Raw genomic sequence first — 20515 nt, 5'->3', positions numbered from 1 at the left:
CTTCATGCTTGAAATTCGCTTCGCACCTGTCACGCGGTGCGCGGCCCGTCCGTTGTCTCGAAACGCGCTATAATCTCGGAAAAATATGAGCGTGCCCGCGAATATTATCGCACGAAGTTAATTATCGCGTCTTGCAGCGGCGAGGGAAGCGAAAAAAGCGTGCAGAAAAGAAAAAAACTTCGAGATAGGATAAAGATGGCCGATGGTCACACGGCGAATGCGCGCATGAAGGAGGCTGTAACGGCGTTATGTGCCATTAAAGACTGCAAACATCGTAGCTTTTATGCGCTGTGGAAAATCACGAGATTGTTCGGGGGACATTAGCACCGAAGTCCGCGGATTCTAATAATCGTCGCTCCCACGACGGAGCCGGATTGGAGCATCCCGTCCATAGTTGCTTTTAAAACCCCGCGGTATACGGCCCCGTCGAGAAGATATTTTTAACTCACTTAACGTCGTTGCGCGAATTAAAAGCCGCAAATTGAAATTTAGAAATGACACCCGTAATAATCTCACGCGGGAGAGATCGCGCGAGAATAAATCACAGCCACCGTCGAGACCCAGAAGTGGCTACGTGCGACTGCGACCTCGAACGAATGTATTATATCTGTCGAATAATCGCGACTGACGGTCGTCAAGAATGGCTTTTGCCCACCTTCCTCCTCCTGTAAATTTCCGGTAAAGCATGGAGAGCTCTTTGATTTCCTGCGAATATCTACACGACTCGAGTGATCAATCGGTCTGCCGGGATCGATCTCGATCTCGGGCGAGACACAATTCGGGACTCGCCGCAATCGGGCTCGTACCCCCCGATGCAAAGGAGAGACTCGATCTCTAAAAATCCTTTTCCCTCGGGCACGCGTCTCTCGATGCGACCTGGTTGAGAAGAACGAGGTGTCAAAAGTGTCACCGTATGAAAACCGTTCTCTCGGGACAATCGCGCACCTAACTCTTATCTTTTCGACCGAAGGAGAATTCCTTACAAAGTATTTCGACAATATATCGTTTTTATGTTAAATAACACAATAAACTCTTTTCTTAAATGCATGCGGTATAAACGAAATAAATTGAAATAATAATATAATTTTTAAGCAATTGAAAACGTAAGATTTTATGATTAATTATTTAATTATTTAACACACATTAATCGCTCATATTTGTCGAAAATAAGAAAAGCTGTAGTATGAAAATTTTTTCCCTTTTATTTAAAAATGACAGTGTAATGTCTGTTTTAAAAATTATCACCTGTTGCCGGGACAAATCTTTACGAAATATTGTTAAAGACTATCACGACCTTCGCCTAAGATTCGCTTAGCAAACTCGAAAGAAGTAGGTCACCAAGGACAACTTTTTGGGGAAAAAAAAAATATTTTTTCAAGGTTAACAGCCCTCGTAATCGTTCGCTCCCTCACTTAATTGTTTGCGCGTTCAAAGATGCAAGCATTTCCTTTATTTAGGTCAGCTTGCAGCTATTATTCATGCATTAATCTATTTCGACTCGAATCTTTATATTACACAATGACAACAGTTAACTCCGCTCTCCTGTGAGTATCGAGACGCTTCCGACAATTTATTTGTAGCGAGTCAATAGGGATGATGTGCATGTAAGTATTGGGCTCACAAAGCCGAAACAGCATGTCGTACAAATGTCCGTGTAATTTAATAAATGTAAGGCATTCTTCTTTTCGGAGCTGCATTAAAATTTGACCCTGAAACGTACAACCTTGACGTTTCTTCGGTACCGCCACCAGAGATCAACGTTTCATTTTTTACTAGTCACAATTATCTGCTTTACATAAAATTTTCCACAAAAAAAACAATTACTAATAATCCCTATAAAAAAAAAAAAAAATAGCAATCGAAGATTCAGTTTTATTTCGGCGGCATGGAAGATGACCCAAAGCTTTCTAATTACTGTGTAATTAACTTTACGCAAGAGCCATCGCGAGTGTCACGTATTATTAACGTAACGTAAGAGTCCGCCGTTAATTATGAGGAAACTTTCCCAACGGATTACACTCGTAAATCATTTTCTATGATATCTGTGTACGAGCAGATATTTAGAGCACCGTCTAGAACAACGTTTGAGGGTAACGCTCGTTGATGAGAAATTGATAAATTCCCTGACGCACACGTGGATATAAGCGCCAAGGCGTGCGCGCGTTACCGGTTTCAGCAACGAGTATTTTTTCGTGCGCGAAGTAAAGACTGTAATGCATCGATCTTTAAGTCATAGATCATCCGACGATAGGCAAGTCGCCTGGCGAACATTTTGTAGCGAGACCTATGGAGCGTGAGACCAAGGTGATACTCGTGTTAATCTCGCTAATTAAACGCGATCGTTTTAATGCCAAAGATTAGCAAATAATAGTCGCGAGATGTAAGTTAAAGAAAATTAGTGAAGTATGACTTTCCCTTCGTGTAACTCAGCATGTATAAAATTTTCTCCCGTTTTTTTCCTTCTTCCTTTTTTTTTTTTTTTTTTTTCTTTAAAGACGTTATTAAAGAAATCGCAACAGACGGCAGGTGTTCGCGCGGCTAAGTGAAATCTTATTTTCAATGATACGGCCGATCTCCGACAGTACGCGGACGATGCGTCGGTAGGAACTTAATAATCCGCGGTCCCATGCGTGCCCACGAGGCGAACAATCGTATATCTATATTGGCGTGAAAGTACGTCACCACCGACTCTAGGCGAGGCGGCGATGAGACCGGTGCGGGATGCAAACCATTAAACAACAGCTCGCGGGGTGATAGATAGGTCGCATGCCGATCGTTCTTGTTGGCAAGGCCCATTAAAGCGCGTGGGTCCGACTCGAGCTCGCATTTACACCTGAGAATCGACCACCACCACTAACTATTACCACCACCGTCGTCGGTCAGCACACGAGACCCGACAGAGACCGAGAACGCCAACCGGACCGAGAAGGGCACGATGGAGGGTGCGAGGGGAACGGGAAAGCGAGGGAACTCGGGGCCTCGGGACGTGGCCCGCAGTTAATTGCCAGCACTTAATGAGCGCTCTTTGACGCGCCGCGCCAACCGCCACGGTAAGAGTTGTAATGGCCGCGGTAGGGCTTTCCTGACGACTTCTCGCACCGTGCGTGCGCCCAGCTTTGATCGGCGAGCGAAGCTTATCACTCGCGAAAGTATTATCAACCACCAACGATAATACCTTCGTTCCGATGAAATCAGACTCCAGCAATTGAGATATTAGCGCGTTCATCGCGCGAAGAACCACATTTGCGGGATCGTTAAATTTTATTTAATTAAAAAAATTTTTTTTTAGTAGCAAAGTTTTATAATCGCGCCGTTATTTATTAATTTTTTTTATTTGCAACAGCCATTAGGCCGCTAAGAAAAGTATCGCTATTTGTAGCGATTTGAAATTTTCTATCTACGAAAACCAACCCGATCTTTTCTACCTGCTCGCGGTTAACTTGCGGTTTTATCTTAAAAAAAAAAAAAAGCAAAAAACTAAAAGAGTCGGCAAAATACGCAATAGCAGTCTGTTTTGTTGCGAAACGATCGAACATAAGTCTTCAGTTAAAGTACTGACTGTCACTCTACGTGTTTCGTTTATTCAGGAGTTTTCTTGATAGAATATAAATTTGGATCTTTTTATATTATAAAGAAATAATGAATTACACAAACGATACATTATATATTTAACGATCAACGGTCGATGTAGTAACATTTGGTGGTATGAAACGGAATATACTATTTAGTGCAGGTAAATTAAACACAAAAATTTTTTTAATTAATTTTATTAAAAAAAAAAAAAAATTTATAATGCGTACATTCAAAAATCAGAAATAAAAATATAACAACGATTGATAATGAAGCGGTATGAAGAAAATATCAGAGAAAAGTAGGTAATCTTTTTATCGTTGGTTGGCCTCTCATCGTTAGTTGTTGGTCTCTACCAGCTGATCGCTGATCGTAGAAGTTATACCCTGACGTGTTATCTTCTGAGCAAGTAAAGAAGTTATCCGCTAAATATTATAACCAAATTGATAATAAGATATTATTTAAAATATCGTAATATAATCTACGCAAAGTGTAAAATAATTTTATAATTTAGAAATGTTTACAAAAATTTTTATTTCTTCTTATAATAACTTATCAGATATTGTCATAGATGGCGGCATATATTTAAGCTTCTACATTAGAGTTTATCTCGTAATAAAAAAATATGTGAAGAATATGATAATTTAAATTTAAATATTACTTATAAAAAAAAAATAAAAAATGTTATAACAATGAAAAAGACGTTTCTTTTAAAATAAAATGGTAGGAAAATAGGCTTAAAAGTTTTATTAAAAATCTTTCAAGTCTGATAAAATACCAAATAATAATTTGAATTTCTTATCACTATCACAGATTAATCACGCACGTAGTATATTTATTAACACCGACGTGTATATCAACATAAATAAATTTACGGCAGAATGTATCTTTAAAATAAACCTTAGGTGAATAAACTATACTATAAAATTAATTATAACGATTGCTTAAAATTAACGTGTAATAAAAATATAGATTTTACATGAAAAACCTCGTGGTGTAATAAATTACATCGTAATGAATTATAATTGAGATAAAAATAAGGTGCATCTATATATATTTCATTCGTTGTAATAAAACAGTGAAAATGAATGATATTAATCTGTCTTTTAAAATACGTAAACAATAAAAAAGAGTCGCTCTTTAACATATCACAAGTCTAATTGTAAGTAATAATTAATTATCTAATTATAAACTAAGATCTACCGATTTAAAGCCAAGTACCAAAGTAACACAGAATTAACATTACGTAACTTTATCATACTGACGATCTATTTATTAATCACTCTGTTTATATAGATACGGCATGTAATATATTGCAACCAGCGTTAAAAAAAAAGAACATTGAAACTTTGCAAACTATATTAAACCGTATGCATTTTATTTTTCATTTTTTTTCTCTTTCTTCAAATTATTCAAGATAACACTTATACGTACAATATATCTAACGATTTACAACTCGTTTCTAGTTAAGTCTTTTTAACGAGGTAAATCTATAAGTAATAAAAAAATAAAATTCCATTTTGTTTACTCAGTCGACGACTTCGAAATATATTCGGAGTCTCCACTTTCGCCATTCTCTTTAAAAAGAAAAAACCGTAAAGAAGAATAATCATTTTTCGATATGACAAAACATACGCGGATAAAATTAATGACAATAAGTTTCCAGGTAGTCTCTTTAAGGAATGCATATCATTGTTCTTTATATGTATATATATATATAAAATATGTTGACGCTACCACGGCCTCCACATCGGGTCGCGATCATCCACGCGCTCGACGTCGATTTCTTCATCGTCATCAGCGTTAATGTCATGCGGATCATTCGTTTTATTTCTCGCTGTCGTTATCTCCGTCGTCGTTGTCGTAGTCGGCGATCGCCGGTCCCTCAGACTCTTCAGTTTGGCACCGCAATTTACTGTTAATTTCTCATCGCCCTTAACGAGCGACATCGGGGCTCGGCACCGAGGTGTGGAGGGAATCATCGTCGTCGACGCGATTCCGCCGACAGTTTTATCGGCGTGAGGCGTGGATCTTATCGGCGACGTGCTCGTGGAGAGTATCGCCGAGTCAATTTCGCCAGAGGTGCCGACGGGACAAGGTGCCACGACGCTGGCGATGCGATCCAGATTGGCCAGGGTAGGCGATAACAGGTTGGCTTTCGGCTGAGGAGAAACACGTTTTTTGTCGTCATTACGGCGGTCGTTAACACTTCGCGATCATAAATCTTAGCTTGCGCTATTCCCGCGGCCCGATCGCGTTCATTTTTTCGCCATTTTTGGGCATAGCTTCGCGAGACGCAACGCGACTTAATTTACTCGATTTCTGAAAGCCTTATAAATTAATATATTTTGAAATACATTATTCTAGTTTCGAAATTATAAACAAGAAAAATTAAATGACAGTTTAATTAGAATATTGCTGTTTGCATTAAATTTTCCAAACTATAACCATCAATCACGATCGTTGAAGTAAAGTACACACATCAAACGTAATTACAGTAAATTGCGAATTGCAGCTTTTTCGCGTAAGTTTATTTATGCGAATTCGAATACGTGCACGGCGATTCGTCTTGCGAGGCGTGCACCTTGTATCTCATAAGGGACGATAATTAGCGTTGGCGAACCGTGACGCAAATGACGTGATACGTAATACTTTACCGAAAAGTGAAATGCCTCAATTAAAAATCTCGCTTGTTTTTTTTTCTTTTTTTTTCTTTTTTTCTTTTTTCTTCAATCGCGAACGGTAGCGGCGCGCCGTCAGCTACGATATAAATTTTACAGGACGCGGCCGAAAAATATGCATTCGTGGGTAAGCGCTCTTTGCTTGGTCGCAGAACTCTCGCCTCGTTTATTCAGCCCTGTCGCTTTTCTCCTCCGTGTCGTGCCGCGCCATTAATTACTCACAGATCGAACACGATAATTACCGGTGAATTTGTCTGCCGGCCCGTTTGGAGACCAGCTGCGAGATGTCTCGCCAGCTTCTCCGCGGCTTCACCTGGATGTGACGAGAGAAATCTGCAGGCTTCCGCCGCGCAGTGCCCGAAGCCGGATTGCCAGCGGCTCTCCGCGGAAATTTCGTCGCCGTTCGCGATCGCCGCCGATAGTCCGGAGGGTCGCGAGGCCTGCAGCTTCTGCAGATGACGCACCGTCAGCTCGAGGATGTCCGCCTTCTCCAGCTTGCTGATGTTCTCGCCCTCGGTCTGCAAATAATTCCAGTTTCGTTAATTCCATAAATTTTCATTACACACCCCACTTTTCCTGCGTAAAGCGTGCACAGATTCCAGAAACCGAATCATGCGTGTATTATCGATGGGAAAGCAGCTGTCGGCGCGAAATAAAATTAAAAAAATAATATATATATATATAAAAAGTGTATAACGAACGTTAATTCTGACAATTTTATAATCGATTCTGTCAATCGAGTTCACTTCCAATTTCTTTTAATCGCGTTAAAAAAATTTTAAATTACGAGCGAGCATAATGATCAATTATATCGGCGCCGTCGCTCGTCGACCGCACAATTTCGCGCCTTGGCGGTGTTAATCCTTCCTTTCTGTCCACCATCCGCGCTAAGTACCAAGTGAAAACGGACGATTTCGCAAAAAGGAGCATCCCGAGTTTTTCGCGATATACAAGAGAGAAGGCACGCTATTAAGACGACGGTGTCGTTACCGGCTCGTAACGCTCGCGGGGAGGGCGGTTTGCTTTGCGTCACTCGACTGCCCGTTTCAAAAAGTCATCGAGACGAGCGGCTCTAAAGGACCGTGGACCACGACGAGAGGTTTCAGCGTGGTGGAGCTTTAACGCTCGCCGGTCCGCGCGACGGCGTTTTGCCAGAAGAAGAATAGCATCCGGTCGACGGGGCATTAAGCCGTACGAAACGTGCCGATCGGGCAATGTGCCGTTGGAAAATTAGCATGGTGAAATCGGCGGTGCCTTTCACGCTGATTCAGCGAATTATGCGCGAGCGTAAATTTCACGCGGGCGAGAATGTTCCGCGCGGAAAGACGGTATATCGAGAAATTGCCATCGGTGGCGCATTGTGGCGAGCGCCACTTAAAACATAATGCACAGGAAATGTATAACGACGTGTTTTTAATGCGCCATCGGTTTGCACGCCGGGCTGGTTTTCGAAACGCGGGGGAAATCACGGAGCTTAATTCCCCTCGCGCGTATTTAACGCGGCGGTTTAAAGGCCGAATTTTAGTACGGTTCTACCGGCGTTTATTGAGGAAAATCGCGCCGTAAATCACGATAATAAAGATTACGCTGGCTCCTTTGGAATTATCTGGGGCGCAGTCTTATGTATTTCCGACGACAAGAGGCTGCTTAGAAGGAACGGTGAAATAAACAGGCCGCTTTATTTAATACGTCATATGAATCGAATGAATGTTTATGCAGATCTCATTATTGCGGGCTGAGTATCGTTTAATGCGCAGCGTAAATACCGAAGCGGAGCGCAACGCCGGCGCGGAAATTATCATTAGAGATTAGACAGCGATAGTTCAACATTTGAATATCGCGTGTGCGTAAAGCGCGTGTAACGCGGTCCGGTTGGCTACGCACTGAATATGATTTTGTTGACACTCGCTCGCTGGGCGTAGGTTCCCACGCTCCGGGAATATTTAAAAGCAAAATCGCCTGCACGCGTAGTTGCGGCCGGAGAATGCGTTTCCTGCTAGTCGCGATCCGTAAAATTGCACCAGGCGCGGAGTGACGCGCGAGAAGGGGGGTAGGCACAGAGTGGGAGGGGGGAGGGAGGGCACCCAGGATCATAAATAAAGCCGGTGGGAGTCGGGTGCAAGAAACACGCGTTTCCTCCGAGAAGGCTCGCCCGGCGCGTAAGGGAGGAGGGAAAAAAAGAGCATAGCACGTGCTCGCTGAACCAGACTACGGTATCGGTTCCGAGATTGTTACGTTCGGAAATGTCGCCACCTTCTCTTGCCCGTTAACAATTTATCTCGATCGTGCGAAAGGAGGAAAAATAAAGAGAGAAAAAAAGAAAAAAGAAAAGAAAAAAGGAGGAAAAAAAGAAAAAAAGATTGCGCGGAGTGAAAGTTAATTGACGCTCGCAAAAAAATTGCAAACGCGCGAAGTCGCGTACCATTATTATGTCCCACTACACCTCACGCGTATAACTCACGGCGCTCTTTCGCCGGACACCTGTTCAAAGATTTAGGTTTTAAGATTAAAAGAGGGAAGGGAGAAAGAATAAGAATAAGTTACTTGTTGCGTTTAACGTCAAGTATTTTATATTGATAATAAAAGGCACATTTACCTCTAGCGCATCCACCATGAGATCCTTGAGCTCGTCGAGGCAACGGTTTATTCGCGCCCGCCTCTTTCTCTCCAAAAGCGGCTTTGTTATCTGGTTATTAAACACACGTTATATTTTATTAATCAATACCTTCGCGGCAGCTGCCGGCGAGCATTCGCGCGCATCGCGTCTCGGCGAGGATCCGCAACCTTTCGCACCTCGATATCTCGTCGCGTGTTCGATCGTCGGTCACAATTGCTAATTTACGACGTGGCGGGAAGCGAAGGCGGGAACCGCGTCAAGAAACGCAAGTAATAATCGAGCTACATGCCGCACTTTATCGTTTCATCTCCTGCATTAATTCAAGAAATTCTCGATTTGTAACCTGGACCTGGCGTCGAGTCGCGAGCGAGAACCAAGGTCTCGCTGTTTCATCGCGGCGTCGAGACAGCCCGAGCCATGATTTAGCTTCAATTAGCGACCGGTAATTCGTTCCACGCACCATCCTCCATTGATTACAATTTCTTCGGTCGCGAAGAAAAAAAAAAAATACGAATTTATGCCGCGCGACGCAGGTGCCAAGTTGTCCAGAAAAAGAAGATAATCGGTAGCCAGAGTCCGCGACGAGGCGTTTGATCAAATATTTTATCTGGCACTCGGCTACCGATTTATGAAACGATAAGTGTCGTAAAAATTGAAATCGTCGTACGCAAAGGGAGCTGTTAAATATCACTAAACTTTTCATATAAACTCACGTTTCTCGATCTTAATTCGTATTACTGACTCTGCGTCGCATAAAACTAATATCTCGTAATAATTATCATTTATTAACGTCTCAATGTTAAAATGTTACAATATAGTAAAGAGCTAATTAACCACCGAACCGTGTCGATAAACGATCCTACGCTTACTTTAAAATAGATGTCTACACGTAATTAAAGAATGCGATTCACGTGCAAACGTCGAAGTAAATTAAAAAAGCGAGTAGTTCGTTGTACAATCTCCCTCGCGTATGCAATTAAATATTAAATATTACAAGCGGCATATAATTACCCGTCGTTTCTAGTTGGCGTTATTTTGCAAGAAAAAATAATTAAAAAAAAAAAAAAAATTAAATTAATAAAATTAAATAAAAAAAAGAAAAAATTGCCCAGCTAAGCATTCACTTCTAGCTGCATGAATCACGATACCTTCTTATATTGGTATGTTCTCGAGACCGGATGAGGATAATCGTACGACATCATTGCAGGTGGAAGAGACATAAATCCAAGAAGGGAACTAGAAACTGCTGCAAAATAAGCAATCGATGTACGGCCGATGCGTAATGCAAATTGAGTAATTGAAAAAGGGCCCGTGTAAAATGTCGTAATAACAAGATCTGGACTAATTAAAATCTGAGCACGGCCCTAAGTGCCCGTTATTTTATAATGAATATAAATACCACAAACGACATTAAAAATCCATATGCATGCACGGCTCGAATCTTTCGCGAACGTATCGCACTCGGTTTCTTGGGTTCGTAACTTTCTTCTTAATTAACAATTAATTTACAGCTTACAGTTAGTCTCGCGGTGCGACAATAAATAACATTGCACGCGAACGTATAACCAGAGCGAGTGCGAGTACAATCGTCGGGCAAGGTAAATATAAAAGGTAGTTAAACCGGATCGTGTGATGTGCGTAATGAAAATCAAATAAGTTGGAATTTAAATAAAAGTAATCGAAAGTTATATATTGATCTCCGATAATCGTCCGTAATTGATATACATAAAATAAAATAAAAATAAATGAAAAAAAAAATTATGTACCTCTGTCGAAACTGGCAACTCTAACGGCGATCGGTAATCGTAAGAGCTGTCATTTGAAGAGAATTACTAGGAACACTGGCGCGTGAAACTTCGAGGCCTGTTGTTGCGTTAATGTCGCAATAAACGGAGTCGCGCACAGGACGGCGCGTGCCGACGGTGTCGTTTCCCGTGAATTTTTAATTTCCGAGCAGTCCGATCGTATCACGAGCCGATTTGCCTCACCGCGTCTCGCCGCGACATTTTACGTCGCCCGTGTCGAAGTGCAAATAGGCGAAATGTACGCGGATAACGCGTGCACACCGACGACGCGTCGAGCGGATTGACAGGTCGGGACGGGCTGACATTAGACACGCAGACGGGTGCACTTGGTGAGGTCTCTACACCAACTGACTCGGTGCTCTCCGCTGCCATTCCGGCACAGGCCTACCCTCACCCGACTACGAACCCTCCGGAGAAGCTACTTTGGATAGGAAGGTCGCTCCAAATGCTTCGTTGTGTTATACCCACACGGGCGCGCTTAACCGTGCGTATCGATGAGCTGACAAAAACACGAGGAGGCTGTACATGAGATGATAATTCAGAGTGCGACATGCCGCGATGACACCCGCGAATCAATTCCATCCAAAATCTTTCTTTCGCGTGCCGAATAAAAATTTTTTTTATTTAATATTTTCTTCCTTTATATAAGGCGAGTTGTAGGGAAAATCAGACGCCGAGGAAAGCGTATACTTAATTTTCATAATTATCGACGGCGAGAAGCGGGGACTTTTGATTCTTGGCTTTGATTGACCGTCAGTTACACCGCGACAGAAGTCAGGCAGTGGCCACTATTTGAACCCACGGACTCACGATAATTAATGCCCTGCGTGGCGAACGGGATTGTATTACCAATTTTACATACGGGCGCACGCTCGCATTGAATTTGTTTGCAAAATATAGCGATCGCGCCGAGTTTGCAATGCGTGCCCGTCGTAACACGAGCCATTGCGTTCAGTGAAAGCAAGCAACGTTCAATCAGAATGCCATTACCACATATCCGTCGATAATGAGGCGGAAACCGCCACGGCACGTTTGGCGCTTCTGCAGAACGCGATCGTGTTACGTTCGCGAATGTTTTTCTCCCTCGGTTAGATACGGAAGGCCTACGACGGCAAACTAGAATGTTTCCAAACGGAGACCTGACATTCTTTCTCCGTCTCGCTGATAAAAAAAAAAAGAAAAAAAAAATTATGAAAGCGCGGGGACGCACGGCGAAGATAACACGGTAAAGATCGCGACGGCGCATTTAATAATCCACACGTGCGATTCCGCGAGTTCTCTTTCGCTTCGGTCACGTAAGATAAATGATTTAAAAGCGTCGCTTGTGCCATTATACTTGGCCGTACTCGCGACACTCGGCAATCAGCAATTAGGAACGATATCTCATCGATGAGCGTCGATCGCGTTTTATGCCGCGTGACGTTCTCCATTTCGTGACCGCGCTGAAAAGACGGCATTGTCAAGGGGGAGGAGGGCTCGAGAGGCGCGTCACGTTCGCAGGATTTCGGCTGCCTCACTCGAGATGATAAGCCGAAACTCATTAAGATTATCTCTGTGTATTGGGGCTGCCAGATGCTGAGGGGCAACTGCAGGCACGCCGCGGCTGCATTTGCACTTGGCGTTCTGGTGCTTGCCTCGTCGTTCATGTCAACGAGGAATTTTTATGGAGATGACCGTCGTGATTTCCGAGCCGCGTTGTCGGGTGATTAGTCTCATGACGGCGCTAGAAGAGTCCTTCTGTTATAGACTGGCACTTCACGCATCGAGGTGCGTGCGTCGACATCTTCAAAGCCATGTGTTCTATTAAAATTCGAGAGTATAAAGACGCCGGTCGGGTTAGAATTCTTTTTCTTTTTCCTCCTCTCTCTCTCCCGGTAATTCGCGATAAATTAATGAGTAAAAACGCGCGAATTTAATTTACAGATCGGTTTTTAATTTCATAAAATTTATTGCCATTGTGTTCTAAGACGCACTACCGTAGATTCTGCCAGTTTTTTTTTGCACAGCGACGGCTTGTGTGTACGGATTGTATCCGGTGCTGTCATTCATGAGACGTGCAGACGTGCCCGATTCTTCGGCGAGCTTTCATTGACGCCAACCGACGTATTAAAATCCGACACGAGTCGTAAACATTCGCACGCTTCGCGTAGCGGGTCGCGATACGGCACAAGCGATAACAAGCGGCCTGATAACGACGCGAACGATACTGCACGAGCGGTTTCACCGTCGAGTGACATCAACTAATTATTGTTTTCCTTCCTGGTATTTCGAGCGGTGAACAGCTCGCTCTTTCCTCCCCTTTCCCTCCACCCGCTACGGTAAGACCGACAGGAACACGAGAACTGTGAGACTCGTGCGGCGAACACAAGGCGCGATGATCGATGAGGAAGAATAAATAAAAACTTCCGCAACGAATACCGATGAGCTTCCTTGAAGAATACACGCTATCATCCGATGGATTAATAACTTCTCCGAGACCGATCGTTATACGAAGGCTATCTAAACCAAGGTATATCCATAGTTAAATGTTATGCGAGTTCCAAAACACACGATTGCGTTTCTAAAACAAATCTGTTCACACAATTAAATGCGCACCAAGTCAAATAATTTGCGGATAAAAAGAATTCGCTAAGGTTACGCTAATCTGAAATTATGTCGCGTATTATAGACTCCGCGAAAGACCGACTGCGTTCTCACTGAGCCAAACTTCTTTTTTCGTATTGAAATAAATTAAATAGTTTAGGAAAAAAAAAAAAAAAAAAGAAAAGGGAAATTCAGAGAATTCAGCGTACTTTGTATAGGGAAGGTAAATCCTGCGTAAACCTGAGCACTCGTCTGGCTACGAGCATTTTCAAAGCCCAAAGGAAAGGATCAAAGCCTTCGCCTGCACGCAATAATTATTGCTTTTAAAAATCGGGCAGATACAAATTTCTTTCCCAAGATACTCCCATCCTTACGAAATTACGAGTGATTACTCCGCCGCCCGGCGAAATCAGCTTCCCTGGTGCCTCCGCCGCGCGTTTCTCAGCACGTTCATTTCCCACGCACGTGGTGCAAAATTGTGGTGCGCCCTCTCGCCCGTTTACGATCGGCGATCCGCGGCCGCGCCGCCGCAGCCTCCTTCGCGTGCACGTAAAAAGAGGTAGCTCGGTTTGCCCCCCTTTTTTTTAAGTTTATTGCGGTTGATTGGTGAGGCCAAGACCCCGCATGATACTTCGCGGCACGAACCACGGCGTCGGCACCCTTTTCTCGCACGGGCCCGCAGTCAGAAATTGAGGTGCCCGATAAAGCGTCCGCGCGGCGAAAAGAGCGAAGGAAAAGGACGAGGCATTTGGAGAAAGTGTGCAACAAGTGGGAACGCTCGAGGAAGCACGCGGACACGTCTGCAATGGTCAAGAAGTGAATCTTCAGCTGGGCAAAATCGTGAAAGCCGGTCAACAAAATCGCGTATATATTATTTGGGCATTTCTTATATATATATATATTTTTTTTTTTAATAATTTTTTTTATAATTTAATAATTATGAAATTTTTGGTCAGATTAAATTCTAATAGTTTTAAATACTAATTTTCAAGAATTGTTTTTTAAAATGTCTATATTTAAACAATTGTCATATATTTCTTTCTCTCTTCGAGGCTCCGTCCCACGTGCTACTGCTCCATAATAAACGAACTTAGCGTTAGGTTACGAAAATCTTGAAGCATCTCGGCTCCCTCGTGTTTCTCGGTGTAAGGTTGCAGGTATCGATGCCTACGTGCGCATCGCCGTCCCGAGAACGGCGACGTGTTAAAAAGCCGCGAACGTATCGCGGTGAAAAACCGAGGAAAAAAGCGCGAAGTCACCGCGAAGTAAAGCCCCGCGTCGCGGTAGCGGCCGAAGCTCGTAGAAAAAAAAAAAAAAAAAAAAAAAAGACGGAAACACGAAAAGAAGACTGGTGGCAGTGCGCGGCGGCGGTAACGGCAGCAAGAAGAGGAGGCGGCGGTGGAGGAGTAGAAGGCGGTAGAAGATGAGGAGAAAGATGAGGGGGGGAGGTAGCGCCGAGGATGAAAAAAACGCGGTTTGCGTTCACGGCTCGGGCGGCTCGGACGTGTGCGAGTCGCGTGTGAGGCTCGCGCCTGTCGTTGTCTCTGTCGCGAGCACGGGCCCCGGGCGGTAGGCCCCTTGCGCACGGGGGTCCGCGCTATTGCGGTCTTTGTCGGGCCCCGTGCCGGCTGAAGGGCCCGTGTGGGACGCGATGCCTCGCCTCGTTCTCACGGTAGCCTCCGACGAAGGGGCCCCCTTTTGCTCGCTTCCTCTTGCTTCTCCTTCTCCGGTGCCCCTTGCCACCGTCTCTTTCATCTCTCTCTCTTTGCACGGAGGTTCTTCCCGCTCTCGTGCTCTTCAGCACCTTCTCCCTCCTGTTTTCCGGACCGTGCGCGCACCTCCGTGACTCGCGTGCACGCGTGTGCGTGACGCGTCAAGCACGCGTCTAATCCCTGCAAGCGGTCATCGAATTTTCTCAAACGTCACGGGCGCGAAAATCGTGTAGGAACCCTCGACGGCTCGCGCATAAGTCATCCGTTATTCGCGAACGAGTCGTATTTTAGAAAATTATTGTTGGTAATAATGTAATAATCGACGATGGTGTATTAACAATTTTTCCAAATAGAGATAGGAAATTAATTAGCGGTTGCCTTCTGACTCGTTGGTAATCAAGCGGGCAATCGGATTCGATTTTCGGCGGATACACCTTTCGGAGGGTATCCGAGTTTTTGCATCTTGCCACCCAAATTGCCTTTCGTTTTCGCAGATACGTCGGAATAAATATTGTTCGCAGATTAAAGTACTGATAAAGGCTTTAAATGTAGACGTTTAATGGTTAACCAGCGAAATTTATATAGCAAAAGGACAAATAAAATTTTGAATCTTAATTTAATGTATCGTGCCTGCTCATGGATTTAATTGGCACGTGATCTGAATGCAAATTACTGGATAAGAAATCTACTTTGAAAAAAAAAGAGAGAGAGAGAAAAAAAAACAGCTGCGCTTCCTGGGGAAGCCCTCGATAATTAAAGATATCGGCAGAGAAAGCGAATTAACGTTGTAACGACTGTGCGTGGTGCCTCGGGCTGCCTAAAATATTGATATAAGGGAATGCACGAGCACTGTCTTTACCGATCAATTTTCTGTCTTAATTAAGGATCGGACGGTCTAACGTAAACACACAATTTTTTTTTCCTCACGTCGATAAACGTTGAGAAATTGCTCGCATCTCTTTAGGCCGGTCTTCGAAGCGTCTCCTTTTTTTCTCCTCCCCTCCCCGTATCTGATTTGCAAATTGGCGCAAAAAAAAAAATTCGTTTGCATACGCTGGTTATCGTTATTATGAAAAATGGATAAAGTTATTAACCTCCATTCAATGTTTGCGTTAACGTAAAATACAGTGGCATTAACATAAATGATATTAGACGAGACAATAACGTTTCTGTTCCCACGGCTAACGCCTCGTATTTTTAACACGCGATTATGTTGATTCGCGTAGAATTCCTCACGCAACGGGAATGAATAAATAGTTTTAAACGCATTGATAAGCATCTGAGGTGGATGAAAAGTGACGCGGAAAGGGAGAGACCGGGGCGATTATCTGGCAAGACGAGGCACCAGAGCGTCAGAAGGACACACGGAAGATGTTCTCTTTCCTTTCGGTTCGTCGCCGCGCCACCGAGACTCATACATAATTTTGACACTCGCCGCCGCGGCTCACGACAAACGGCGCCGCGGGCTGCTTCCGTGGGAGAGAAACGGCGTGCTCTGTCGCTTTGCGCGGAAACGGGGGGTCGCATACCCTCACGCAAAATTTCAATTTCCGGCCCAAGGACCGCGATCGCGTCGCGGCGTGTCTCCGCGCGCTTGCCGATGCGAAACGTATCGTAAAACACGTGCAATCGTACGTCGGTATTTCTCTTTCGTGAATGGAACCTTCTCCCCTTTCCCCCTTCTTGCCTCTCTCGTCGCTATTCCCCAGCGCGAGTTGTGTCCTGGGGAGGGCCAGCCGATTCACCGGCTCGTACCCTTCATTCACGAATACGAAATTATCGGGAATCAAAGGTGCACTGGACACAGTTGGCGGCACAATGGCCGCGGCCGTTCCTGAATGAATGCGCGCTCGTGTACGCACGAGCCATCGCTGCGTGTCCTAGGGCGGGGTACGGAGGGGACCGTTGTAGCGGGTGGACGACGGAGGGTGCGAGAGGGGCGAGGGAGCTCGGGATATAAGCTGTGTCCTCTCTCGGCTAAATCCCGTCTCATTGTTGTCCGGCTTAATATTCATGAGCGACTATCGCGGGAATCGCTGTTTGAATGAGCGCAGGTGCCCGTGATCGTGGGAATTTCGCTCCGGCTTCTCGGCCAACGGGAAACCGATAGCAGGTGGCGGCAGGGCGGACAAGAAAGAGAAAGAGAGAGGGAGAAAAGGGATTCCGCAACGGCGGCGGCGGGCCGGCGATGGAATCATTCGGATATTGCGGAATTGGTGCGGCGTCGTTTTCAAACGCACGATTCGCTGGTCCATCAAACAGCTGCCGATGAATGGATTTTTCGCGGGACGTGTTTACGCGGCCTCCTCCAGATCGTTGTCCCGGATGAATCGCCAACATTCTGTCACAAAACTTTAAGACCGCAAGATTTTATTACGTAATCGATATTAAATATTATACAGTTACGTAAATGTAATTACATGTAATACCAGCTGTCTTCTTAGCATAAAACTGTTCCGCAGAAAACGTACAAAATGTTGAGCGTCAACGTCGCAGCGTATATTTTTTTTTTTGCATAAGCCGTTCGAATTAAAAAAATGTCCATTAATGGACAGCGATGATAAACGGGCTTCCACGCGGACGTGCATAATAAACGATAATTCCAGCCGGTCTAAGCGCCGTGGTCGTCGTAATGAGAGGAAGAGCTGAGCGTTTCGGTAATTTTTGCGGGCCGGCATTAATCGCGCGCATTTCCTGGACATTACTGAAACAAACATCGCGTGGCGATCGCCCGCTGCGCCGGGGAATCGCTGCCAGCAGAAATCCCCGGGCGCCCCGACAAAGGCGCCCCGTGGACGTGTTCGAGACGAGAGGAGCCTCTTCAGCGAAGCGGCCGGACCGCGAATCCTCGCATCTCGCGCGAAGCGACGTTAACGACGCCGCGTGAACCGCCTCCTTGCTCCTCGCGGTGATCGCGGCCCGCGAAACGGCTCCAGGCGTAATCTTCGGCACGCACGTGGTGTGCCCGGCGATAAGAAATGGAGCGCGTAAATTACGCGCTGCGTAGATTAACCTTCGGACGCGCACATGCGGGATTAACCACTCGATTCTTCCAGCCGCAACGGGTAAACTGCCGTTTCTTATATTATACTCGTAACTGAGACGCCTGTGCTATTTGTCACCTGAACGTCGCGGTTATTTGCCCGAGCGTGCACGGCGTAATGCATCAGTACGGTGAAAAATATTAACATCTCTTGTAAAATCATTTTCCCTCGAGTATTACGCGTAACGAGCAATAAATGTAAGATTTCGAGCGGGACCTCTCATCTCGATGAGGGCGATATAAAAATTGGTCGCACCGCGTCCGCAGCTGTTCGAATGAAATCGAGCACATCCGAAGACAAAATCAGAGCGTTATGATCGTAATCACCGGCCTTCGTTGAAAACGAGAGACGACTTTCGCGGGTGAAAGTTTCGGAGTTGTCACACGTTCCATTAAGCCGTAATCGGTTTGCGACTTGAAATAATTGACTGCCGATATTACATACGATACAAAGTAGCGTTATCGCGTGGAGCCGATCGTGCAAGCCGATACACCTTAACTCGATCGAGCTTAATAGCACGGTGGGCGTGTTTCGTCTTTACAAATTGCAGCCGGCCGACACGAACGGGCGGACGTACATTCGAGGTTTCTGCTCGGCGCGCTAACCCGCTTAATTGCATCGCCATCCATTGGCATTACAACTTGGATGGTAATTTAGTCACTGATGATTCGCGAGGCCGGCACGGACAACGAGGATGAAATCAGTACGTTATTTATTTCCCGTGTTACACATTATTCAATATAATTCAATGTAGAGCATCCCGTACCCCTTTGTTTCGAACGGTGCAACTTTTAAGACTTGACGAAATAACGATGATAAAAAAAAAAATAATAAAATAAAATAAAATGCAATGCATAAATAGAAAAGAAATTTATTACATCTTGTTAAAATCGTACAAAAAATCCGGATCTTTTAACGAAACGGCATCATAAACCCGCGAGCATATATGTGTAGTATAATTACGGAGCTTGCTCTTATTTGCACTCGACAAATCTCCATTTTCCCGGGTGTTGAGGATGCCGATTGGAGCGTGGGCGTCGTCGTCGAAGTGATTCAGAGCGTAAGGAGGAGTCGCCGGGATGAGACGGCACGGAACGTCGTCGTTAGAGAAGAGACCACGGCTCTCTTTTTCTCGGTGGCCGCGGGAGCGGAACACGAAGAGCTTCCTGAAACGCTCCAGCGCGGACGGCCGTTCTGTTCCCACGAGGCGCACGATCCGCAGGGCCCGACGTCGTTCGGGGTCGATTCGCGTGTAACCGGCTATTCGCGGCGACCGCTAATGATCATGTTGGTGCCAGGACGCGCCTGAAGCGTGGCCGACGCGTGGACGAAGATTTTTCCGGTGTTATAAATACGTGCAGCTTCGATTTCCCGCTCTTCCATCCCGTCGGCCGGCTTGACGAGAGAACGCGTAATCAAGCGTCATTACTAATATCATAAAGGCGACCGACTCTCTTTCTCTCTCTCACTTAACACGTGCAGAAAATTGTTATCGGCCCCGGCAACCTATTATTTCGCTAATTAATTTTCGAAATTAGCAATCGCGGCTCTCGCCGATCCTCGTTGCGGGATCTCGTCCCGGGCTATAATTCTCGCGCGGTTAATCTGCGAAAGGCGACTGATCTCCCGCCGCACTCATTACGCGGCGTCGATTAAAAGCGCTGCCCCTCGCGGCTAGATGGAGGACGAGATACGAAATTCAGAAATTCCACCCGCTTCACACACGTGGATCGCCCCCGGGAAACCTGTTTCACCGCCTCACGTGAGCGCGAGCGGCGTGACTGACACGTGGTCGCCGCGGTTGTCGGTGCTCTCGCTCGAGATCTCTTTCTCGATTACGGGTGCTCGTCCGTCACCTTGGATCGGCTCTCACGATCTTCATAATGTAGAAGATTACGGCTGCCAGCGCTTCCTGCTTTTCGAGATAAAGACGAGAGAGGGAGAGAAAAGACTCGGATAATGCACGGTTCGTTCCGCGCGAAACGTAGAATTTTACTCGCGCATCGCGCACCGTTCATGTATTTTAGTGAACCAACGATTTTGGGAGGCGGTGATCATAAGAACCTTATGCAAATAAACGAAACGGCGTATCGCTAAAAATTCGGCAATAAACGCTATATAATTTCCATATACGATCGGCAATCAATTGAACGACGTACTTAACTGCTTGCCTTATTAAGCAATTATGGCGTGTTGTAAAATTACGCCCCTTAAATTGCACGAAAACTCTCGCGGGAGATATACGATAGTTTGATCGTGCAATTTCATATAAGAATTTTACCGCCCTGCGAATATACCGTCGAAAGCTTTTAAGATCTCAAGTATTTAGTAATTACATGCAGCCTTGCAATTTCTTTCGTTCTTTAATAAGAATCTTATTCGGGTCGAGCGATACGTTCCTTTGGACTCTCGCCGGAACTTGATCAGTTTATCGTTCTCTACAAATTTCATTAGTTAAAAGCGCATTATAAAAATCTCAAATTCAATGGACTCCCACGATCTC

The 20515-nt window shown here is 45.0% G+C and overlaps 1 protein-coding gene and 1 long non-coding RNA gene across 2 annotated transcripts in view; one reads left to right on the top strand and one right to left on the bottom strand.

Moving 5' to 3' along the window:
- The window catches only part of LOC139108848 (uncharacterized), an 87285-nt gene that overhangs the window by 51825 nt on the left and 14945 nt on the right, over positions 1-20515 (top strand). The window lies entirely within an intron of this gene.
- On the bottom strand, positions 3853-11318 carry LOC139108927 (enhancer of split mgamma protein). Its single transcript, XM_070667615.1, has 5 exons — positions 10635-11318; positions 10017-10114; positions 8848-8937; positions 6494-6769; positions 3853-5732 (listed from the first exon to the last, which is right to left on the bottom strand). Exons 2-5 carry the CDS (start codon positions 10086-10088, stop codon positions 5304-5306), a joined length of 867 nt encoding a protein of 288 aa, XP_070523716.1. The 5' UTR covers positions 10089-10114; positions 10635-11318; the 3' UTR covers positions 3853-5303.

This window comes from Cardiocondyla obscurior, linkage group LG16 (genome assembly GCF_019399895.1).
Source record: "Cardiocondyla obscurior isolate alpha-2009 linkage group LG16, Cobs3.1, whole genome shotgun sequence".
Classification (NCBI taxonomy): Eukaryota; Metazoa; Arthropoda; class Insecta; order Hymenoptera; family Formicidae; genus Cardiocondyla; species Cardiocondyla obscurior.
This window is presented reverse-complemented; position numbering and strand designations above follow the sequence as displayed.

Excerpts from the sequence above, each read along its gene's own strand:
- LOC139108927 (XM_070667615.1), bottom strand. The coding sequence starts at position 10,088 with ATGTCTCTTCCACCTGCAATGATGTCGTACGATTATCCTCATCCGGTC. Across the intron at positions 6,770-8,847 it reads TCATGGTGGATGCGCTAGAG|ACCGAGGGCGAGAACATCAG; the intron begins GTAAATGTGCCT and ends AATTATTTGCAG. Across the intron at positions 5,733-6,493 it reads GCCGGCAGACAAATTCACCG|CCGAAAGCCAACCTGTTATC; the intron begins GTAATTATCGTG and ends GTTTCTCCTCAG.